At 41.3% G+C, this 22,660-nt stretch overlaps 1 protein-coding gene across 1 annotated transcript in view; it reads right to left on the bottom strand.

Moving 5' to 3' along the window:
* Coa8 (Cytochrome c oxidase assembly factor 8) overlaps positions 1 to 22,387 on the bottom strand; it is a 100,070-nt gene extending 77,683 nt beyond the window's left edge. The window contains exon 1 of the mRNA XM_067782148.1: positions 22,039 to 22,387. Coding sequence (XP_067638249.1) covers positions 22,039 to 22,311 — 273 coding nt within the window. The 5' untranslated portion in view covers positions 22,312 to 22,387. The remainder of the gene's footprint in view (positions 1 to 22,038) is intronic.
* Positions 22,388 to 22,660: the final 273 nt, after the last annotated feature.

Here is a 22,660-nt window from a genome sequence, read left to right as displayed (position 1 = left end):
TTTCATCAACAAGTTCAATTGTTTCAATACTATCATTGATTTGAATTATGCTCTGAACAAAGTAACAATTCAAGACATTAGCTATATCGTTGCTATTTTCTAGACATTCACCGTTAAATACTATTTTTTAATATGCTCTTTATTATCTGCAAGTTCCACAGCATCTTTCAAACATTTCCACATGGATTTCATATTTCCTTTATTAATAATCACTTGATCTTCCATGTATTTCTTCTTTTTAAGTATTATAGTTTTTTTATATATTTTTTTAATGGCATTATAATCATCCCAATGACCTGTGCTAATCGCAATTTTATATAATTCAAATTTTCTTTTATGTAGTACTGTTAGTTCACGGTCGTACCACTTATTTCGCAATTTTATATTGACCCTCTTCTCATATGTCAACGTTTGCATGGCTTCAGACAAGATATCATTCAAAGCCTGAACCCTATTTTCTAACACTATATTAGATATAGAACTTATATCACATATCCGCAACAAATTTATCAGGTTCTCCGCGCTGTAGTTCTCCCAACAGACGGCATTAGCATATTTTCTCATTCTGCAATATTTTGAAGTAGGTATTTTAAACCAGATTGTCTCATGATCAGATATTTTATATTCGCTGGCACATTCAATTTTGATCTGGTCATTATTGGCAAATAGTAGGTCAATTTTTGTACCTGAGTGCTCCGCTACACTCGTATTAAAATCAATTTTTTGTACCAATGCCATTTGTATATGTATATGTTTATTAAGTCTATGATCGAAAAGAATCTTACAGACTAGATACAAATGAATAGAAAGATATAAAAACTATATAGTCAAACTTATATATGTAATTACCGTGTAAATAATAAAAAAGAAAAAAGATAACAATGAGATGAATAAGTAATAAAAATAAATTACAGCCACAAATCCAGAGAAGACTTGAACGTACTTCTCGACAAAGAGAAATCAAGAAGGAAACTCCCTGAGAGTCTATTAAATACGGTAAGTGCGCGGAAAATCGGGTCAAACATGCAATAGTTAGCTCTACCGATACGCAAGTAAAAGGGCAAGAAAGTACGAAGACACCTATTAGGTACATTACAATTAACTTTAGCTAGAAGAGCTGAACAATCCAAAGAGCCAGTGATGAGATCATAAACAAACATTAGTAGATGCGCAGTTCTCCGGATTTCAAGAGACTGGAGATTGATAAGTATGCATCGCGAGTAATAGGATGGGGTTGGATCGTCAAAGTTAATAGAAATTAAGCAAAATCTAATGAATTTTCTTTGAACCCTCTCTATTCTGGCAGAGTGGCCACTATAGATAGGATTCCAGACAACTGAGGCGTATTCTAATTTTGAGCGAACTAAAGCGTTTAAAAAGTGCCTTCCTGGTATAGGGATCCTTAAGGTCTTTTGCATATCTGCGAAGGAAGGCAAGGTTTCTGTAAGCCTTCGGAAGGACATAACAGATATGACTAACGAAGGAGAAAGATGTGTCGAAGACAACACCTAGATCAATAACTTCTTTGACAGAAGCCAGTGGAACACCTGAAATACCGTAGGGCGTGGTATGCAGGGTAGACGATTTGGAAAGACATTTGAAAGCATTTTTTGACATTTAAGTAGAGACTATTGGCATTACACCAAGCAACAAGATTATTTAGATCATTTTGTAGGAGCACTGCATCTGACGGGCCATTAATTCTACGAAAAATCTTCAGATCGTCTGCATATAAAAGGAAATCAGACGAATTAAAGCAGGAACCAATGTCATTAATAAACAGCACAAATAAAAGAGGACCAAGAATGCTACCCTGAGGTACCCCGGATGTTGCCAAGAAACGTTGGGACTAACAGTCTTCAATTTCGACGCACAAGGACCTATTCGACAAATAAGATTTTAACCATGATAGGAAAACAGAGTGAAATCCAATGCATTCCAGTTTAAATAATAAGATTTTATGAGATACTTTATCGAAAGCTTTCGTGAAATCGGTGTATACAGTATCTACCTGGCAACCGTCCTGAAATGCAGAGATGCAGAAATCAGAAAACGACACTAGGTTCGTAACAGTCGAGCGACCAGCCACAAACCCATGTTGGCACGGCTCAATGACGCTTTTGATGACAAAAGTTAGCTTCTCTTTTATAATTTTCTCAAAAAGCTTCGAGCAAACTGTTAGTTTGGCGATAGGCCTATAATTAGAGACGTCATTTTTATTGCCAGCTTTAAAGATTGGACAAATGGAACTTTTTTCCTATCGATAAAAGTTCCGGAAGACAGGGATAAATTGAATATATGCCGAAGAGGTATGCACAAAGATAAACTACAGAACTTCAGGACAAAGGCACAGAGGCCGTCACTGTCACATTTTAACGAGGGTTTAAGGGAGGACATAGCATTGCTGACGTCATCGCCGGAGATCACGAGGGAGCCAAAATCTAGACGATCATAGAGCCCGGATCGCGAATAAGAGTCATTCAGATCTACAATAGCATCATCAAAGTTTGATTTAAAGAAATCAGCCAACAGCTCAACTGTTTCTGGTAGGGACTGGGAGCGTACACCTTTAAAGCTCATGCAGATCCGTATATTCGTCGAACCACGTTTGGATCGGATAAAGTTCCAAAAGGCTTTAGGATTTTCTTTAAGCTCATTTTCGAACCTACCCATATAGCGATTGTAAAGGAATTTGTCAAGGACATTAAATTGACGCACACTGGTAGTGAACTGTTCTCTGAGAAGGATATTATCTGAATCTGCCTTGAATAAGTTATTGAGTTTGTTACGTTTATTTTTCAACCTATTAAGAGTTTTATTATACCATGGTAATTTATGAAGCCTGGGCCCAAAACGAGGCACTATACTTTGAAATGTTTCAGTCAAATTCGATAAGAAAATATCATAACAAACACTGACGTCATTAGAGGGAAATATGTTTTCCCAGTTAATTTGAAATAATACATTGTTCAGCTCGCCGAAATCAGTAGATCGAAAGTTGAAAGAGGAATTATCTAAAGCAGGTGACGTAGGGATAGCATCAAAGTTATGTAGATGAATAGCTATTGGTATATGATGCCTATCAGATATACAGGAAAAGTACTCTCAGAGAGTTGATATATTAAATTCTCGTCGACGAATATAAGATCAAGTAACCTCGAGAGAGTATTAAATAAATTATTGATTTGAATCAAATTACAACTTAAGGTTGTAAAGTTATTTGGCAACCCTTTTAGCAGATGAGAAGTACGATCGAATGACAAAGCAAAGGGAGTTGAAAAGTATCAGCGAAAACGAACGGACGTCAATTCAGAACACTTAACTATTATTCATTTTTTACAACTAAATCTTTAATGTTTTATTAATTATTATCATTCAATAAATAAACTTAAATTACAACTTAATCGTTGTGAAAGTATTACTCATTCTATCAAACGGCCATCCCGATAGAGTCAGAGTGGAATGTGAACTTCTGCAAAATTGCAGAAACGCCTACGACAAAGTTACATTAAAAATATCTACGTACAACAGTGTGTGCAAGTGTATTTTTGCAGTCACAACGAGAGACAATTTTTGCAAAGCGCAAACGGCACGCATAGCAAACGGCGCAACGAAGCAATTTTTGGAGTCTCAACGGCGACGGTAAAACACACAACGTTACATACACACATTGAGGCGCAAACGGCGCAATGAATAAATTTTTGGAGTCTCAACGGCGATGGTAAAACACACAACGTTACACACACACGTTGAGAAAGCATATATGTAAACGTATACAACATATATGTAAAAACAATTGCCAGACGAAATAGGCAAACGTGCACGAACAAGCAATACGAAGAATTTGAATTTGGCGTAGCAACGGCTAACCGAACGATACTGGTAGGCAGCGCTACAACAACAAAGATTGCAACGAAAACCACCCTTATTGTGTGAGCAATAACGAAAGCAAGTAAGCGCAAGCATACTGGCAAAGAAAAACGAATAGTTGTCAACGTATAGACAGCGAAAAGCAAAAATTTAATACAATTAATTCAACGACAAGAAGTGATTGTATTAAGACGCAAAAGTAAAATTCTAAGATGTTGAAGTTAACTACGCTTAAAGTTGCTCAACTTAATGAATTATTAAATGCAAATGGTGCAACAACGACGGGCACAAAGGCCCATAAAGTTGCAAAGCTTCAGGAGTTATTGGGAACGGACGAAATCGACCCAGATGAATTGGAGGAGAACAACACAACAAACGCAAGTGAGCTACAAAAACAAATTGATGGACTGAAGTCAATTATGGAAAAATTGACAACAGCGATCACGACAATGGCACCTATTGCAGGCAGTAGCATCGAACAAACAAATGTAAGTACGGAAAATGGTGGTACTACACCAGCAACTATAGGTGGAATTGAACATGCAACAAGTGTGCTATACGCACCACGGCAATCAACGATGACCATTCAAGATATGGTTGGAATTCTTCCCGATTTTGACCCAGTTAAAGGCACTATCACGTCAGGGCAATTCATAACGAAAATTGAACAATTAAAACAGAACTACAAATGGCCTGAGGTAATGGTATTAGTGGCGATACAACATAAATTGAAAGGCATGGCGAAACTTTGGTTGGATGCACAGCCGGTACACAGCAGTTGGTCAGATTTTGTGCAAGCGTTCTATGTAGACTTTCCGACTGGGTATAATACAGCGGAGGTGCACAAACTGATGACCAACCGAAAACGTAAAAACAATGAAAACTATGTTGAGTTTTATTATGCGATGATATCTATTGGGCGTCAGGGTGCGCTTGATGATTTGTCAATTATTACGCACATAATTAGCGGGTTAAATGATAATGCATTATCAAAGACATTAGCGGCAATGCGATTTAAATTTTGCAGCGAATTGCTGACAGCTTTAAAGAATTTAAAGGCAATGAGCAACCAAGTGACGATGAATACAGGTACAACACAGCAGCCAATAAAAGTAGAGGGCAAGTCCAACGTTAGGACTCCAGGGCAAGTAAAGTGCTACAATTGTAACGAGCTTGGACACATAGCGGCTAAGTGTTCACAGCCACAACGTAGGCCCAGGTGTACATCATGCTCAAAGACATGTCACACCGCGAAAGATTGTGCGAATAATAAGGCTACGGTGTTGGAGATTTCTAATGATAAGTACGTTAAGGAGGAGACTACTCCAGTAACAAAACAAATCGAAGTGGACGGCAAATCTGTAAATGCTTTTGTCGACACTGGCAGTGGATGTTCGTTCATTAAGAAAACAGTAGCAGACCGTATGCATAACAAAGTTAAGGTGCAAAAGCAATTTATTGGTTTCGGTGGGTGCAAGGTTGAAGCATCTGAAAAACTAGAGGCAAAGATAACGATGGAGAATATGCAACGACAGGCGACCTTGTATGTTGTAGAAGATAAGCTGCTACCTGATGACGTTTTATTGGGTTGCGATATACTACAAGAATATGGCTATCGTCTAGTTGTTGATGACGGAGTCTATCATATCAACGAAGGCGATTATAATTTTAATATATCGAACGATTTATGCATCGAAGAGCGTGGTAAGGTGCTAGATCTTTTACTAATGTTTAAGTCTTGTTTTGCAGAAGACATTTGTGACATTGGGCGAGTAAAGGGTACCGAGATGTCAATTCAGGTTACGACAGATAAACCGATTATAGGAAAGCGATACCAGGTTCCGTTTTCGCAGCGTCCAATATTGTCGGATGTAGTTCGTAAACTACTGGATTGTGGTATCATACGGAAAAGCGATTCACCAAATGCTGCATCAGTATTGCTGGTAAAAAAGAGCAACGGGGAAAGTCGAATGTGTGTCGACTTCCGAAGTCTCAACGAAGTTACGGTCAAGAAAAATTATATCATGCCAGTGGTAGAGGAACAACTCTCACGTTTAGCAGGAAATAAGTTTTTTACCACTGTTGACATGACGTCAGGCTATTATCAGGTTCCATTGGCGGAGGAATCTAAGAAGTATACGGCATTTTTGACACCAGAGGGTCTTTTTGAACATAATGTGATGCCCTTCGGGTTGGTCAATGCGCCGATGGTCTTCCAAGAAGTCATCGTTAACGTTATAAAGACGATGAAGCATCCAGATAAGGTCATCAATTACGTCGACGAAATTATTATTGCAACGAAATCTGTCAATGAAGGTTTAGAGATTTTGCACGATTTTTTGACAGCAGTAAAACGTCACGGCCTTACGCTGAGGCCAACAAAAAGTACATTTCTGGCAGAGGAAGTCCAATTTCTTGGACATGTTATCAATCGTGAAGGTATACGACCAGGTGAATGTAAGACAAAAGTTATCGAGGAGTTTCCGGTTCCGTCTACGGCAACAGAGGTACGACAATTTTTGGGTATAACAGGATACTTCCGTAAATTTGTAAAGAACTATGGTGTTGTAGCACGACCGCTGACAGCATTGTTACGTAAAGGTGCAATTTTCGAATGGACAAATTTGCAACGAGATGCTTTTGAGGCACTTAAGGGCGCTATTACCACAAAACCGGTTTTAGCCATGTATGATGAGACAAAAACGCATGAAGTGCATACAGATGCCAGTTCTAAGGGTCTGTCTGGTGTGCTTATGCAACGTGAAGAAGATGGGCTGAAGCCTGTATTTTACTTTAGCAGGCAATGTAATGATGCCGAACGTAATTATGCAAGCCATGAATTGGAAGTTTTGGCGATTGTCGAAACATTGCAGCGATATAGAATGTATTTGATGGGAAAACATTTTAAAGTGCTAACGGATTGTAATGCGGTGGCAGCAACGAAAGCAACTACGGCGCTGTTGCCTCGTATAGCTAGATGGTGGCTCAAATTGCAAGAATTTGATTTTGAGTGTGAGCATCGTCCAGGAGCGAATAACGAAGTGGCGGACGGGTTGAGCCGATGTCCAACTCTTCCATCAACTGAACCAATGACGGTTGCCGATGCAGTGTATGCTGTTACTACCATTTCGGAAGATTGGGTAGCAACGATGCAACGGCAAGACGACAAGCTAAGGCAGATTATAGAAATCATCAACGGCAATGATGGGTTGAACGCAAAACAAATTAGAAGTGACTATGTGATACATGGGCATAGATTGTATCGTAAGATGGGTAATGACAAACGATTGGTTGTTCCACAAGCTGTAAGGTGGCGATTAGCAAGGGCATGTCACGACGAAGCAGGGCATTTTGGTGTGGACAAAACTGTTGAACGCATATCAAAAGATTTTTGGTTTGCCCGAATGCGGCCATATGTAAAGTCGTACATTGAATCTTGTCCAGACTGCTGTTTGAACAAGGTGCGCGGAGGGAAACGAGAGGCACAACTACATGTTGGGGAAGTGGTACCCATTCCGTTCAGAACTATACATCTTGATCATTTGGGACCATTTGTGCGAAGCAAGCATGGCAAGTACTATATTTTGGTTATCGTATGCGCGTTCACGAAATATGTTGTGTTGAAAGCGTTAAGCAACACAAAAACAAATCCAGTATTGAATGTTATGAAAGACTACATGACCGTGTATGGGCGTCCAAAATGCGTGGTCACCGACAGAGGGACAGCTTTTACGTCTAAGGAATTTGAAAAGTTTATGGCGGATCATGACATTCAACATGTGAAGACGGCAGTGCGAAGTCCTAGAGCCAATGGACAAGCCGAACGTATAAACCGTACAGTGCTAGCATCACTTAAGTGTAGCACTAAGAATGACAAAGAATGGGACGAGGCTTTGCCACAGCTGCAATGGCAGTTGAATTCGCAAACTAACGCTACGACTAGGCAGAGTCCTAATAGCTTGGTATTCAATTATAAGCTGAAAGATGTTACAACAAATCGGTTAATACAAGCTGTGCACGACGAAGATGAATCTGAAATTACGGGTGACGACTTTCGAACACAAGCAGTAGGGGAACGAATACAGCAAGAGCGGCTTAAATGGAAGCAGCGTTTTGATGCGCAACATCGTGCACCGAAGCCGTATAACGAAGGTGATATGGTATTAATCACTCATGTCCCTTCTCCTACAGGTATGTCTCATAAATTAGAGCCAGCATATAAAGGACCATACATCGTTACCAAAGTCCTTCCACATGACCGTTATTTGGTGGAAGATTTACCAGACCTACAGAGGAGTCGCAAAAGGTATTCCGGGGTGTTTACCAATGACAATATGAAACCGTGGTGCACCTTAGGAGCAGAAGATTGCGACGAGACAAATTCAATTATCAACGATTCCGAAGAAGAGATAAATATAGAAAGTTCCAACAATGCAAAATCGTCCAGGGGAGACGATTCATCAGGAACGGCCGAGCTGTAAAGTTATTTGGCAACCCTTTTAGCAGATGAGAAGTACGATCGAATGACAAAGCAAAGGGAGTTGAAAAGTATCAGCGAAAACGAACTGACGTCAATTCAGAACACTTAACTATTATTCATTTTTTACAACTAAATCTTTAATGTTTTATTAATTATTATCATTCAATAAATAAACTTAAATTACAACTTAATCGTTGTGAAAGTATTACTCATTCTATCAAACGGCCATCCCGATAAGGTATTATCTATAAGGCTAATTTCATTGGAACGCGTGACATTGGTAGGTGTCAAAATTCCATTATATTGAAAATCTGGCCAGACAATATCTGGTAGATTGAAGTCTCCAAGTATACAGAAGTTGGCATCAGTATGAGTTTCGCATAAATTAACGATGTTCTCCACATGACCATTATATAAGCAATCACCACTATTGGGCGGTATATACGAGCAACAAATGAAAGTAGAGCCAGACGAACTGAAATCACAGACACACAGCTGATCGAGCAGCGTATCCTGATAATGTAGTTGAAACTTTAATGAATGCAGGCTTCTGTTAACTGCAATTAGGACACCACCACCTTTCTTTTGACCGGTGTTCGCGAAGTCTCTGCCTTTACGGAAAGTTAGGAATAACTTAGGGTCAAAGTACTCTTCATCAAAGAAGTCTTCGTTGAGCCACGTTTCAACGATGACGTATACGTCGTAGTCCAAATGAGACGTAGCTAAAAGAAAGTCTTTCGATTTGGTGCGCATGCCGACAACATTTTGAAAGTAGACTCTCAGAGATGCACCCGATACGAAGTTTGGGATGTAATAAGTGTTGCAATACATATCACTAGGTAACTACGACACTATTTGGTTTCCTCCATTTTTTGAAAAAAAACGAAAAGGCTTTACAGTGACGTTAGAGGGCCACAAAGCAGCGTCGAATATCTTGTTATAATCAGCTGATAGCACGCGCACTTTAAAAGAAACCCTGACCAAGGAGTTGATGTCAGCATCCCGCCTCACCAACTTAAAACAAGCCAAAGCAGAGGCATCGATTTTAATGTGTTCAGATATGTATTTGACAATTTTCTCCTCTGTAACTGAAGGCTTGAATGAAGATAAATGAATCCACTTGTATGGTACAAAGACATCTAACTCAGCATTTGTGCAAACACATTTCTAAGCTGGTTAGAGTACGTGGATGGTATATTCATGTTTATATTAAAGTCCCCAATAATTAGATAATTATCCGAATCTTTAAGGTGATCTGTGACGATCTCATTTAAATATTTAACAAAATCTGCATCGCTGCTACTAGGTGAGTGGTAGATTACTCCAAATTTCCACTTTAGAGCGCATTTTTTAATTTTTATAATAATACACCATATGTTCATGTCGAAAGACTTATTGCATACAACGTTGAATTCTACTTGGTCATGTAACACACCACCCGTGTGCCTACTGTGTGAATCACAACGGATTTATTTATATGTAGAAATATTTAACTCGGAGTCCATTATATTATCTGTTGTACAGGTTTCGAAGCACACTACTAAGGCTGGTTGTTTAACTTCGATAAGACGTTCTAGTTCTACTTTATTTGAAACAATACTTTTAATACTAAGATATATGCACTGCAGCATACAGCCTTCCTTAGTACGTGTAGTATACGCTTTAGTTTTCCGTGATATAGTCACATTATATTTGGTTTGTTGCTAGTATCCCATATGTTTTTTCCGAACATTCAGCTTCTGCTGATATACAGGGCAAAATCTATTCATAGTATCGTGGTTTATATCTAGTCCCATATTCAGATCTTTGTTTGCTCTAATGCAGTTGATACATTTATGAATTGCTGTCTCATTGCATTCTTTGGAAAAATGTGCGCCATGACATTTAGTGCACACTTCCGTTTCTTTACAGTCTTTATCTTTATGATTGAAACCTTTTCACTTAAAACAACACAAAACACATATACTCGGCAACGTTCCCAACCTACATTAAGCTTCTCTCCAGCTAGTACATTTGCGGACGCTTCAACATTCATTTCTATCACAGCATTATAATAGTTTTTCGCGTTCTTTTTCACTTCATATTGCTTAACAATTTTGATGTCCGTTTCACTTAAATAAATGTTTTGTCGTTTAATTCTTTGCACCAGTTCCTCGTCGCTATATTTAAAATTTATACCAGTCACCATGACTGCTGGTTTCACTTTTTTGGGAATCTTAACCTCATAGTTATTTCCCAGATTATTCTCAATGGCATTTTTTATTTTGTCACGCTCATGGTCATTTTCGCCTTCAACAATAACAACTCCGCTTTGCCTTGCTACTATATTAGTTATTTGCAGCCCTTTAGGATCAACTTTCGAGTTTAGGTCAGTTTTGGTTATTTCTATATTTTGCCTTTTATTCGGCTTGACAGTTAAGGGATGGTTCTTTCTAATGTCTGGCAACACTTCTTTTTTTTGTCCATCATTTTTTGTTATCGCTGCGTATGACACTTTGGCTTCAACACTATTAACATTTTTCTTTATTTCATTGCACATTTTTTTATTCTCTCTACTTATTTCTTCAATCATTTTCTTATTGTCATCCTTGTTTGTTTTCAATTCATCACAGACCTGCTCGCTGCTTCGCTTGAAGCCTTCAGCAATTTCCCGTATTTTGTTCACTTCTACAACACTCTTTTCGCATGATTCTTGCGCTTTTTGCATTGCCTTAATTCTGTCGCTAAATGCAACTTCCACTGCTTTTAGAACTTGCTTTATTTCTCTTTCATTTTCTTGAGAGCATTATCAAATTCATTCCTGTACTCAGATAGTTGTTTGCCATTTTTGCTCACTACCATCTGCATAACTTTTAGAATGTCATCTACGTTATGAACCTACTGCACACAATCAGTACACATAAATCTAAGCATTTCACATTCTTCTAATTTATTAACACTGTATTGGTCTATGCCAGAGCATTTTGGTGCTAAATGATAATATTTCCCACACACCCCTTCGCAACGAATTTTGGACACTTCTCCACGTATTGTACTTTTGCACTTGTCGCATTTACTCTCCATTTTTTATATAGAATGAATATATGTATATGTATGTATCAAACTTTGTAAGTGTATGCGTTTTGGTTTCTTTATTTAGAGTCACTTTCTCGCAAATATATTAAATTTAAAAAATCAAACTTTATTTGGTATAATATTCTTGAAACCAACTTCTGATTCCGCTTTTTGAGTCTCTGTCTCACACATTATTTATTCTTAAAAAGTATTTGAATATAGTTTTACCATTTTAAAATGTAAAATTCGAGGAGCAGAAATAAACACAACCGTACCGTTTGAAGTTGCAATGAAAAAAGCCACATATAAAATGTATGCCCCGCTTGCAATGTGTCCTCACATGACACCAACCATCTCTTTAATTGTAATGTGGAACCCATGCCTCTAACACCCCTTTCATTATGGTACACCCCTGTTGAAACAGCAAGTTTCCTTGGCCTCCCGTTAGAGGATATTGATGACAATTTGTGATCGGTCGCAGCTACTAGGTTGGGCGAAGCATTGCTACAACAACGTCAATCAAGAGTCTGTTTTCCTTACCTACTCGTGTGCTAGTGGCGGAAGGAGGGGATAAGAAAAGGGGGCAAGGGCTGATACGCGGCATTGCTACCTAATCTACTACGGAGATTGCGGTTTCGAGTAGAAGCGGCAGTATGAGCTGGTAGCGCCGTGCGCCGCGAGCAGCAGCGGGCGCTTCCCAAGGCATTCGGTTCTATGTACCGAAGGGTCTCGGGATTTTTCCCGACCAAGGACTGTCATTTCAGTGTAATCCCATTTAATTTGTTGCGTCCCTCCCACATATTGTCATCCTCCCAGCAGCTCCTTGCAGCGGGACTGCTCCATATTCTCTTGCTCCGGAAAGGTATCGAATCCATCTCCTGACCTCGGTCCTGAGAAATGGTTTTGCTGCGTCTGCCGGAAAAGTATCTTTTTAGTACGGTCATACTCTTGTCAGTGTGTCTCGTGCAAGGGATGGTTGCATCGGACAGGTTGATCTGGGCTAGAACCCGACGTCCACGTAACTTTTATAAATCTTTTGTGGCTCCTTGCTGTTAATGCCCAAGGGCGTCCCAACAACGCGCAGGGGCTTAAGGAGTAATCTCCATAAGCGTTATGGGGAAATACGGCACCTGAGAACTCAGCCGTATGAAGTAAAAAAACCCCCAGCGGGTTAGGGGGTCAGAATATACCCGCGGTAGGTATGCCTGTCGTAAGAGGCGACTAAAATACCAGATTCAAGGGGCTGTGTAGCGCAACCCTTCAGGTTGCCAGCGCAATATATAGCTTCTCCAAACCCAATTGTCAACCTCACCTATCCGCGGAGAATCCTGTTTCACTAACAGACGAGGCTCTGGCGACCCCAAGCTCCTCAAGGAACTTGGGGGTGGGGAGGGAGGGATGGCCTGAAGGTTTAACGTGGCCACATAAATCGTTCCCAAGATGGTCGGGCTAGCACTTTGCACTTGTTGCTAGCGATACAAGTGTACCTGAAAAAAATAGTACTTCTTTGACGGGCTCGATAATCAACGCTAGGTCAAGCAATGCGTTTTCTGTAAACTGTTCAATAACGGCCGCACCTTCCCAGCTCTCTGGTGCGCTATCCGCTACTCCTTTGCAGGTGACTGCCGTGCCACCTCGTAGGGCTGTATTTGTGTCCCGATTACACGCCTCGCTTACCGAAAATGACATTGCTCATTACGTTTGCTCTAAACTTGGTGTTGCACCCACTAGTAACATCAATGTGTATAAATTTAACTTTAAATATGAGAGAGACATCTCCTCATTTAAAATATCCCTTTCAGATGAATATTTCGATAAGGTACTTGATTCCTCTTTTTGGCCTAAGCATACTGTGGTTCACTTGTTCACGAGAAAGGCGAGGGCCGAACCTGTTTTATTACAGCCAAAAAACGGTATGACGAACACAGTAATAACAACACAAAGGTAATTGCTGATCTGTCCCGTCTTCTCATTAATTACCAAAATGTTCGTGGTTTACGATCAAAACTTGTTCCATTCTTCCTTAATTCTTTCAACTTTTCTGCACAAGTTGTAGCTTTTACGGAGACCTGGCTAAAGCCTGATAATTACAATTCTGAGGTTATTTCAAATAAATATGCTGTTTATCGGCGTGATCGCATCTCTAGAGCGGGAGGTGTCCTTATTGCTGTTGAATCTAACCTATCATCTGAGTTGATTACGCTGGACAATATCTCTCATATCGAATTCATAGCAGTTAGGCTTTCATTCGGTAGCTATAGCGTAATTGTTTGCTGTTCGTATATACCACCTCGTTCGGATATGGATGTTTATGCTAGTCATAGCTCGGCCATCTGCGATTTGCATTCGCAGTTGGGAGATAACGATCGACTTGTTGTTGTTGGTGACTTTAACTTGCCAACAGTTAGTTGGGTTAATATAAGTGATTCAAACTTTTTAACTCCCACTGCTCAACATGAGTTTCTCAATTGCTTGTTAGACTCATCTCTTTTACAGATTAACAATGTTCCAAATAGTGGAAATAAAATGCTGGATTTAGTATTTGTGGATGGCTCGGTGGGTACTGCCCTTACGCAAATACCACCTTTATCCCTTCCAGAAGACCCTCTTCACCCTACGCTAGAGATATCACTTGATATCAGCCTACCCCGTAGGATTCAAGTACAGTCTCGTCCCCGATCTAGATGCTTCTACAAAGCGAATTTCATTATGCTCAATGATCTGTTGGCTTCCCATGATTGGTCGGACCTCTATGCTTGCACTGATGTCGATTCGGCTATCTCTATATTTTACAGTACGCTTGATGGCTTCTTTGCTACCTGCATTCCTACTCGCTATACCCTATGTTCGAATAAGCCCCCTTGGTTTTCAAGGCAACTTATCAGACTTAATAACATTAAATCTAGGCTTTATAAGAGATTCAAGAAATCTGGAGTATCTGTAGACCTCTCTAAATATCTAATAGCTCGTTCTAAATTTCACCGTCTTAATCAGCTTTGTTATAAAAATTACTTGAGTTGTTGTAAAGCCCAATTTTTTAGAAATCCAAAAAAGTTTTACCGGTTCGTAAATTCAAAGCGGAAAACTTCTGGGTATCCTTCCTCATTAACCTTTGGAGGTAAAAAAGCTTGCACTGATGACGACGTTGCTGAACTATTTTCTGAGTTCTTTAATTCCACGTATTCATCCAGTGGTTTTCATTCCGGTCAATATCCCTATCGCTTAGATAGCTCGAATTACATTAGGAATCCTGCTATTGATGGTAATATTGTTCTTCAGAGTCTTCAATCTTTGAAGCCCACCTTTTCTCCGGGACCGGACGGTGTTCCTAGTTGCGTGCTTAGGTACAGCGCCGAAAACATGTATGAGCCTATTTTAAAATTATTTGAGCTATCTCTGGGATCTGCGTCATTCCCGGCACTTTGGAAACAGTCTTTTATTATACCCCTGCATGAAAAAGGTAGTAGGTCAAAAGTTGAAAACTACAGGGGTATTGCTAAACTTTCAGTCATTCCTAAAGTCTTTGAACAGATTGTTACCAGTCAACTCCAATATCAGTGTTCTAGTATTTTATCTCCATGCCACCACGGTTTTATTCGTCAAAGGTCAACCACTACAAATTTATTTGTATTCACCTCTATAGTTATGGAAGGATTTTTAGCGAACAAGCAAACGGATGTCATCTCCACGGACTTCAGCAAAGCATTTGATACCGTCAACCATGAGTTGCTTATTCATAAGCTTGATTTACTGGGCTTTCCGTTTCACCTATTAATGTGGCTGAAAAGCTATCTTTCCAACCGGACCTAAAAACTCCTGTTCAAGTGCAATCTGTCGGAATCGTTCGGAGTTTCCTCCGGCGTACCCCAGGGAAGTCATCTAAGCCCTTTGCTCTTTGCCCTTTTCATTAATGACTTGCCACAGACAATATTATATTCCCATACTATAATGTATGCGGATGATGTAAAACTTTGCTACACTTACTGTCCTACCGATTTGAGTTCCTTGGATCTTCTTCAGCACAACAAATTTAATAGCTTTAAATTGCTCTAAATGTAAGCATATAACATTTCACCGATTGAAGCCAGCATTGAAATCCTATGTAATAGATGGTACTCCTTTGGAGCGTATATCTATTGCAAACGATCTAGGTGTCCTTTTTGATCCGAAATTGAATTTTAACATGCATATTTCATCTATAGCCAACAAAGCGTTGGGTTTACTTGGATTTGTTAAAAGATGGGCTAAAGAGTTCGATGATCCGTACCTCACTAAGGTTCTTTACACATCGCTGGTTCGTCCAATACTCGAGTATTGCTCATGCGTTTGGTCCCCTGTTTCTCAAAAGCATATAAAGCGTCTTGAGTCAGTTCAAAAGCAATTTTTGATATTTGCATTGCGCGGCCGTAATTGGGACTCAAGTCTCCACCTTCCTCCATACAGAAGTATACTTCTTCTTATTAACTTACCCACTCTGGAAAATCGGAGAATATTACTGGGGGTATTGTTCATCCATAATCTCATTATTGGAGAAATTGATTCTGCGGACCTCCTCAGCCGCTTGTTTTTTGCGGTTCCCCCAAGAGTATCCAGACACTACGTTCCTTTCTATTTACCCCTTTGTCGACGAAACTTTGCTAAAAATAATCCTCTTCTTATCTGGTGCGCGCACTACAATGACTTGAATAGCTGTATCAGTCTTGAATGTACTTTTGCCACTATACGTAATGCAATACTTGCCTATCTAATTTAAGAGATACAAGCTAATTTAATTTGCCGGCATTTTATTCCTTCCATAAAAAACAGGAACTATCTCCCTTAAGGATGGAGGAACATTTACCAACATGTATCATTAAGAAGGAACAAGACAGTACTGTGTTGATTGGAATCTGGTGCATTCCAACAACGTAAAAAACATGCTTTTTCATGAGTCACTGACCGGAATCGTATGCATTCCGGCAGTATAATATTATGGGTCAGGCATCGAGCTGATTGGAATCTGGTGCATTCCAACAACACAGGTCATGTTACTTTTTTATGCCTTGTGATGGCGTATCCTCATTACACTACTCTTAGCACTGCCGGATTCTCATGACATGCTGATTGGAATCTTGTTGCATTCCAACAGGGAGATTGGAATCCACTGCATTCCGAAATCATGCTGAGCGGAATCTGATGCATTCCACCAGTATAAGATTTCGGCATAAGATCTTATTTCTGCTCATATTTCTTATTATTATTATATTATGAAATTAAATAGTAATGTTCATTAATATTTCTTTGTTTGTAATATAACATTGTTGAAATCTCGATATATCTTACATTTTATCTTTTGAATTGTATATTTATATATCTTTTATATTATGCAGTCGACCATAGTTTGCCGTCGACTTTAAATAATAAATAAATAAATAAATAAAATATGGGGCTCGATCCATAGTTGGTAATAGTCTAGTTGAGGGGTCGACTGCTAATACGCTACCAAAAATATCGAGAGAGGTGTCAAAATACGCGTATTAATCTCGAGAACAATAATCCGAAGGCGGAAAAATTGTATCTCTGTCCGGAGATATTTGCAGTTGAAGTTGGGGTAATAGTCTAGTTGAGGGGTCGACTGCTAATACGCTACCAAAAATATTGAGAGAGGTGTCAAACGACGCGTCTTGACATCAGTATTAATAATCCGATGGCGGAAAATAAAAATTTTAACGCGTTCAAAAGATATTAACGAAAAACCGAAAAAAGACCCACGTGTAACTCCGAAACCGGGGGTCGGATCCATAGCATTTTTGCGCAGAACACCTTTCTGCGTTGGCGGCCTTCGGCCGCGCTTATAAAAAAATAACCCTGGGCTACGCCATGCCAAGCCCGGGTGTGTGGAATAACAGTGGCTACAGCCACGGTGATGCTTTTTTTTTTTGTGGGTATGAACACAACAACAACCACATGGAAATCGCCAACTTCAACTGCAAATATCTCCGGACAGATACAATGTTTCTTTTCCGCCTTCGGATTATTGTTCTCGAGATTAATACGCGTCTTTTGACACCACACTCGATATTTTTGGTAGCGTATTAGCAGTCGACCCGTAGTCTACGCCTAAGCGCCCCCCACTACCTTCGAGCAGCCCCGCTGCTCAGCAAGCCACAGCAAGTACCCGCTGCTGCTCGCGCCCCACGGCGCCAACAACTCAAACAGCTTATACCACTCATAACTACTACCTTCGTAGTAGAGTTGGTAGCAATGCTGAGCATCAGCCCCTGCCCCCGTCTTCTCCCGCCCCTCTTTTCCGGCAGCAATCGTGCAGGTCAGGGAAACAGACTCTTAGTCCCTACCTCCGTTTGCACCGTCTGCCAGCACAGAATATATAGGTTTGCGACATCCGCCCAATGCAGCTCCTGCCTTGGGTGGTGCCACTTCCCTAGATGTTCTGGTCTCCGCGACGGCAACCCCCCGACGGGTGCCAGGTCGCAAACCCAAATCATCCGGGTACCCCAATGCTTGCCCAAGGACGTCCAGTCCCTGGGCCACAACATCAATTGCGTCCTGGCCTTCCACAACCCAGGCGTAGTCACCCGTCAATTACCCCCAGAGTGGCGACGTCTCCCCTTATGCACTTCAGAATTCTGCAGTTAAACTGTAATGGACTAACTGGGAAGATTACGGATAGTTGATTTCATGAAGCGGCACAACATCCGCATTGCTGCGATTCAAGAGACTAAACTCACAGCAAGATCTGCATTGCAGACTTGCTCTGGGTATAATGTCCACAGGAAAGACCGCGAGAGCGGAAATGGAGGCGGTCTCGCGTTTATCATACACCACTCTGTGCAATATTATATATTTGATCCTGGCATCGACCGCAGGGACAATGTCTTAGAACGGCAAGGCCTATCTGTCCGGTCAGGCGATGCAAACATAGAAATCATCAAAATCTACATCCCTCCTGCCACCTGTTGCCCCAGTGGATACCGCCCTAATATCAGGGCCTTACTCACTGGCAACAATCGCATTATCTTAGGCGATTTCAATGCCCATCATGATCTATGGCATTCAAACTTGCGGGCGGACAGTAGGGGTGAGATGTTGGCGGATCAAATAGAAGAAACGACGTTCTGCACAATAAACGGAGACGCCCCCACACGTATGGTAGGAAGCTGTCACAGCTCGCCAGATAACTCGGAAACTGCGTCAACTGGCAGCCGATGGTAACATTGGCATCCGACCACCTGCCCATACTTATTTCGCTTGAGCGTACCGCGGACTTCATCGTCACTGAAAAACGCACTTTCATAAACTTCAAAAAAGGAAAGTGGGAGAATATAAATCCTTTACAGACGAGCCGATTTGCTGCCCTCCCTATCCCGACTGATGCCCGCCAAGGGGAACGTGCCTTCCGTAAGGTCATTAAATCCATCCGTCTCGGCACATTTCATTCCCGCCGGGAGAATTCCCGAAATCCGCCCCACTTCTCGGCGGAGGCCGCAAACTTAGCGAGAGAACGTGACCTTGTAAGACAGCTCGATCCCGCCGACCCCCAAATAAGGGATATAAACCAACGCATCAGATTGCTTGTGGATGAACACAAGCGGGCGAAATGGGAGGAGCACCTAAGAGGTTGTAACCTCTCTACCGGTGTGGGTAAACTTTGGTCCACCGTAAAGTCCCTATCGAATCCGACTAAGCACAAAGACAAAGTTTCCATCTCCTTTGGCGGCAAAGTGCTGTCGGACGCGAAAAAATGCGCGAGCGCTTTCTGCCGACAATATATAATGGATCCTACGGTCGACAAAGATAGACGGAGAGCCAGTAGACACGCACATAAACACAAATTCAGCGCGTCACCAATCACCATCACCGCTAAAGAGGTTGAGGACGCCATTGGTCGTGCTAAACCATCCAAAGCAGTGGGCCCAGACGGCATAGCCATGCCGACGCTTAAAAGCCTAGGAAAAGAGGGTTTCAAATATTTAGCGCATGTCTTCAACCTGTCTCTTTCCACCTTTGTCATACCTGAGAAATGGAAAATGGCCAAGGTGGTCCCGCTACTAAAGCCTGGGAAACCAGCTAACATAGGTGAGTCATATCGTCCGATATCTCTCCTGTCGCCAGTGGCAAAGACGCTTGAAGCCATTTTGCTCCCTTATTTCCAAGCAAATTTGCAGCTAGCCCCTCATCAGCATGGCTTCAGAAATTCCATAGCACTACCACCGCGCTAAATGCCATTAGCACCCAGATAAATTGCGGTTTAAATCAATACCCCCACCATAGAACAGTACTCGTAGCGCTAGACCTATCAAAAGCTTTTGATACGGTCAACCATGGCTCGTTACTGCAAGACCTGGAAGGGTCTACCCTTCCCCCATGTCTTAAAAGGTGGACCGCAAATTATCTGGGTGGTCGGCAGGCATCGGTGCAATTTAGAAACGAAACATCAAAACCAAGGAGAATTAAACAAGGGGTGCCACAGGGTGGTGTCCTATCCCCACTTTTGTTTAATTTCTATATATCTAAGCTACCTTCACCACCGGAAGGAGTCACAATCGTTTCCTACGCCAATTACTGCACAGTAATGGCCACAGGCCCAGGCCCAAAGATCGATGCGCTTTGCAATAAAATAAACGGCTACCTCCCTGATCTCTCCAGTTTCTTCGCCTCGCGAAACCTGGCATTATCACCGACTAAATCTTCCGCGACCTTATTTACAACATGGACGTCCCAAATGTCGACCATTTTGAACATCCACGTCGATGGCACTACGCTACCGACTGTCCTACAACCCACAATCTTGTTCCGAGAATTCAGAGCCATAACAAAATCCTCAAATCCCTCGCTGGCAGTACTTGGGGAAAAGATAAAGAAACGCTCATGACTACAGACAAAGCAATTAGCCAGCCGATTACGTTCTACGCGTCACCCATATGGTCGCCAAGCCTAAAAATCACCCACTGGAAGAAACTACAGGCCTGCCAAAATACTGCTCTCAGAATCGCCACGGGTTGTCTTCTTATGTCCCCAGAACACCATCTGCATAAAGAGGCGAGAATACTCCCCATGAGGGAGAGAAATGAGTGCTGACCAAACAGTCCCTGTTGAATACCCAGAAACCTGGGCATCCCAACAGACATCTGATTGATGAGCCAACACCGCCTAGGGACTTAAGGAGCCATCTCCGTAAGCATTTTGAGGAAATACGGCACCTGAGAACCCAGCCGAATGAAGTGAAAAAACACAAGCAGGTCCTTGGTGAGCTCCATAAACAGGCGTCGGACCTTTATGCCGGGAATTGCCCGGTGAATCCAGTGCTTACCGAAAATCATCCAATACTCGCGGAAGAGGAACGCATACTCCCCAGGGAAACGCGTGTCACTCTTGCTCAACTTCGTTCTGGATACTGTAACAGGTTAAACTCTTACCTATCCAGAATCAACCCCGACATACAACATGTATGCCCCGCTTGCAATGTGTCCCCACATGACACCAACCATCTCTTCAATTGTAATGTGGAACCAACGCCTCTAACACCCCTTTCCTTATGGTCCTCCCCTGTTGAAACGGCAAGTTTCCTTGGACTCCCGTTAGCGGATATTGATGACAATTTGTGATTGGTCGCGGCTATTAGGTGGGGCGAGCATTGCTACACCAACAACAACACCAACAACAGCACCAACAACAACACCAACAACAACACCAACAACAACACCAACAACAACACCAACAACAACACCAACAACAACACCAACAACAACAACAACTAGACTATTACCGAAGTTGGCGATTTCCATGTGGTCGTTGTTGTATTCGTACCCACAAAAAAAATTGTCCATCACCGTGGCGGTAGCCACGGTTATACCACACACCCGGACTAGGCATGGCGTAGCCCAGGGTTATTTTTTATAAGCGCGGCCGAAGGCCGCCAACGCAGAAAGGTGTTCTGCGCAATAATACTATGGATCCGAACCTCGGTTTCGGAGAACCCGCGGGTCTTTTTTCGTTAATATCTTTTGAACGCGTTAAAACTTTTATTTTCCGCCTTCGGATTATTTATACTGATGTCAAGACGCAAATATCGAGTGTGGTGTCAAAAGACGCGTATTAATCTCGAGAACAATAATCCGAAGGCAGAAAAGAAAAATTGTATCCCTGTCCGGAGATATTTGCAGTTGAAGTTGGCGATTTCCATGTGGTTGTTGTTGTGTTCATCACCGTGGCGATAGCCACGGTTATACCACACACCCAGACTTGGCATGGCGTAGCCCAGGGTTATGTTTTATAAGCGCGGCCGAAGGCCGCCAACGCAGAAAGGTGTTCTGCGCAAAAATACTATGGATCCGACCCCCGGTTTCGGAGGTACCCGTGGGTCTTTTTTCGGTTTTTCGTTAATATCTTTTGAACGCGTTAAAATTTTTATTTTCCGCCATCGGATTATTAATACTGATGTCAAGACGCGTCGTTTGACACCTCTCTCGATATTTTTGGTACCGTATTAGCAGTCGACCCCTTAACTAGACTATTACCTATTTTCGATATAAATTAGGTGGTGCACCGTCTTGTAAAACATTACCATATCCTGAAGCGCCCGATCCATGAAAGAGCTATTGTAGTGCACAAATGGAAAATGTTTGTCCACTTACTTCATAGAAGCTTTTATTATGTTGCAACCAAAATTCGTGATTCCATTTTTCTACTTCATTTTGTCTCTGCCTCAATCGACGTTCTAAAGGTGTTTCATCCTTAGGTACATGTCTGATATAAGGTCGTATATTAGATATTGGGTGTGGCGGTCCAACATAATCTGTTAAAATGGAATTCGGATCCGGTTTTTTCTGTAAATCCTCTTGATTACTTTTAAATCTGCGGATATCCGCCAGATTGCTCTTGCTTACGTGACTTTTAAGGTAACGCATAATTATTTTGCTACTAAAGATGAAACGATACTAGCTGGGTAACACAGCACTATGCTGTTATTGTGTTAACCCTCAGTAATGTGCGCCACGCACACGCACACTTATCGATTTATTTATAACACTGTAGCTATCATCCGGTGGCAAAATCCTGAGCCAGATAAATAATATTGCATGTAAATTCAACAACAACGATTTGAGCCGCATAAATCCAGATAGAAGTCTGCTTCAATTTGTAAGCCAGATAATTTTTTAATTACTTCTTTTTAGGTTGGCAACGCGGCCTTTAATATACCTACTTTTTTAAAAATAGATGTCGCTGCTTAGCCTTTCGCCGTATGAGTTAAATGAA

Source organism: Eurosta solidaginis, chromosome 4, assembly GCF_040869045.1.
Source record: "Eurosta solidaginis isolate ZX-2024a chromosome 4, ASM4086904v1, whole genome shotgun sequence".
Classification (NCBI taxonomy): Eukaryota; Metazoa; Arthropoda; class Insecta; order Diptera; family Tephritidae; genus Eurosta; species Eurosta solidaginis.
The sequence above is the reverse complement of the archived record's forward strand: the minus strand, read 5'-3'. Positions and strand labels throughout refer to the sequence as shown.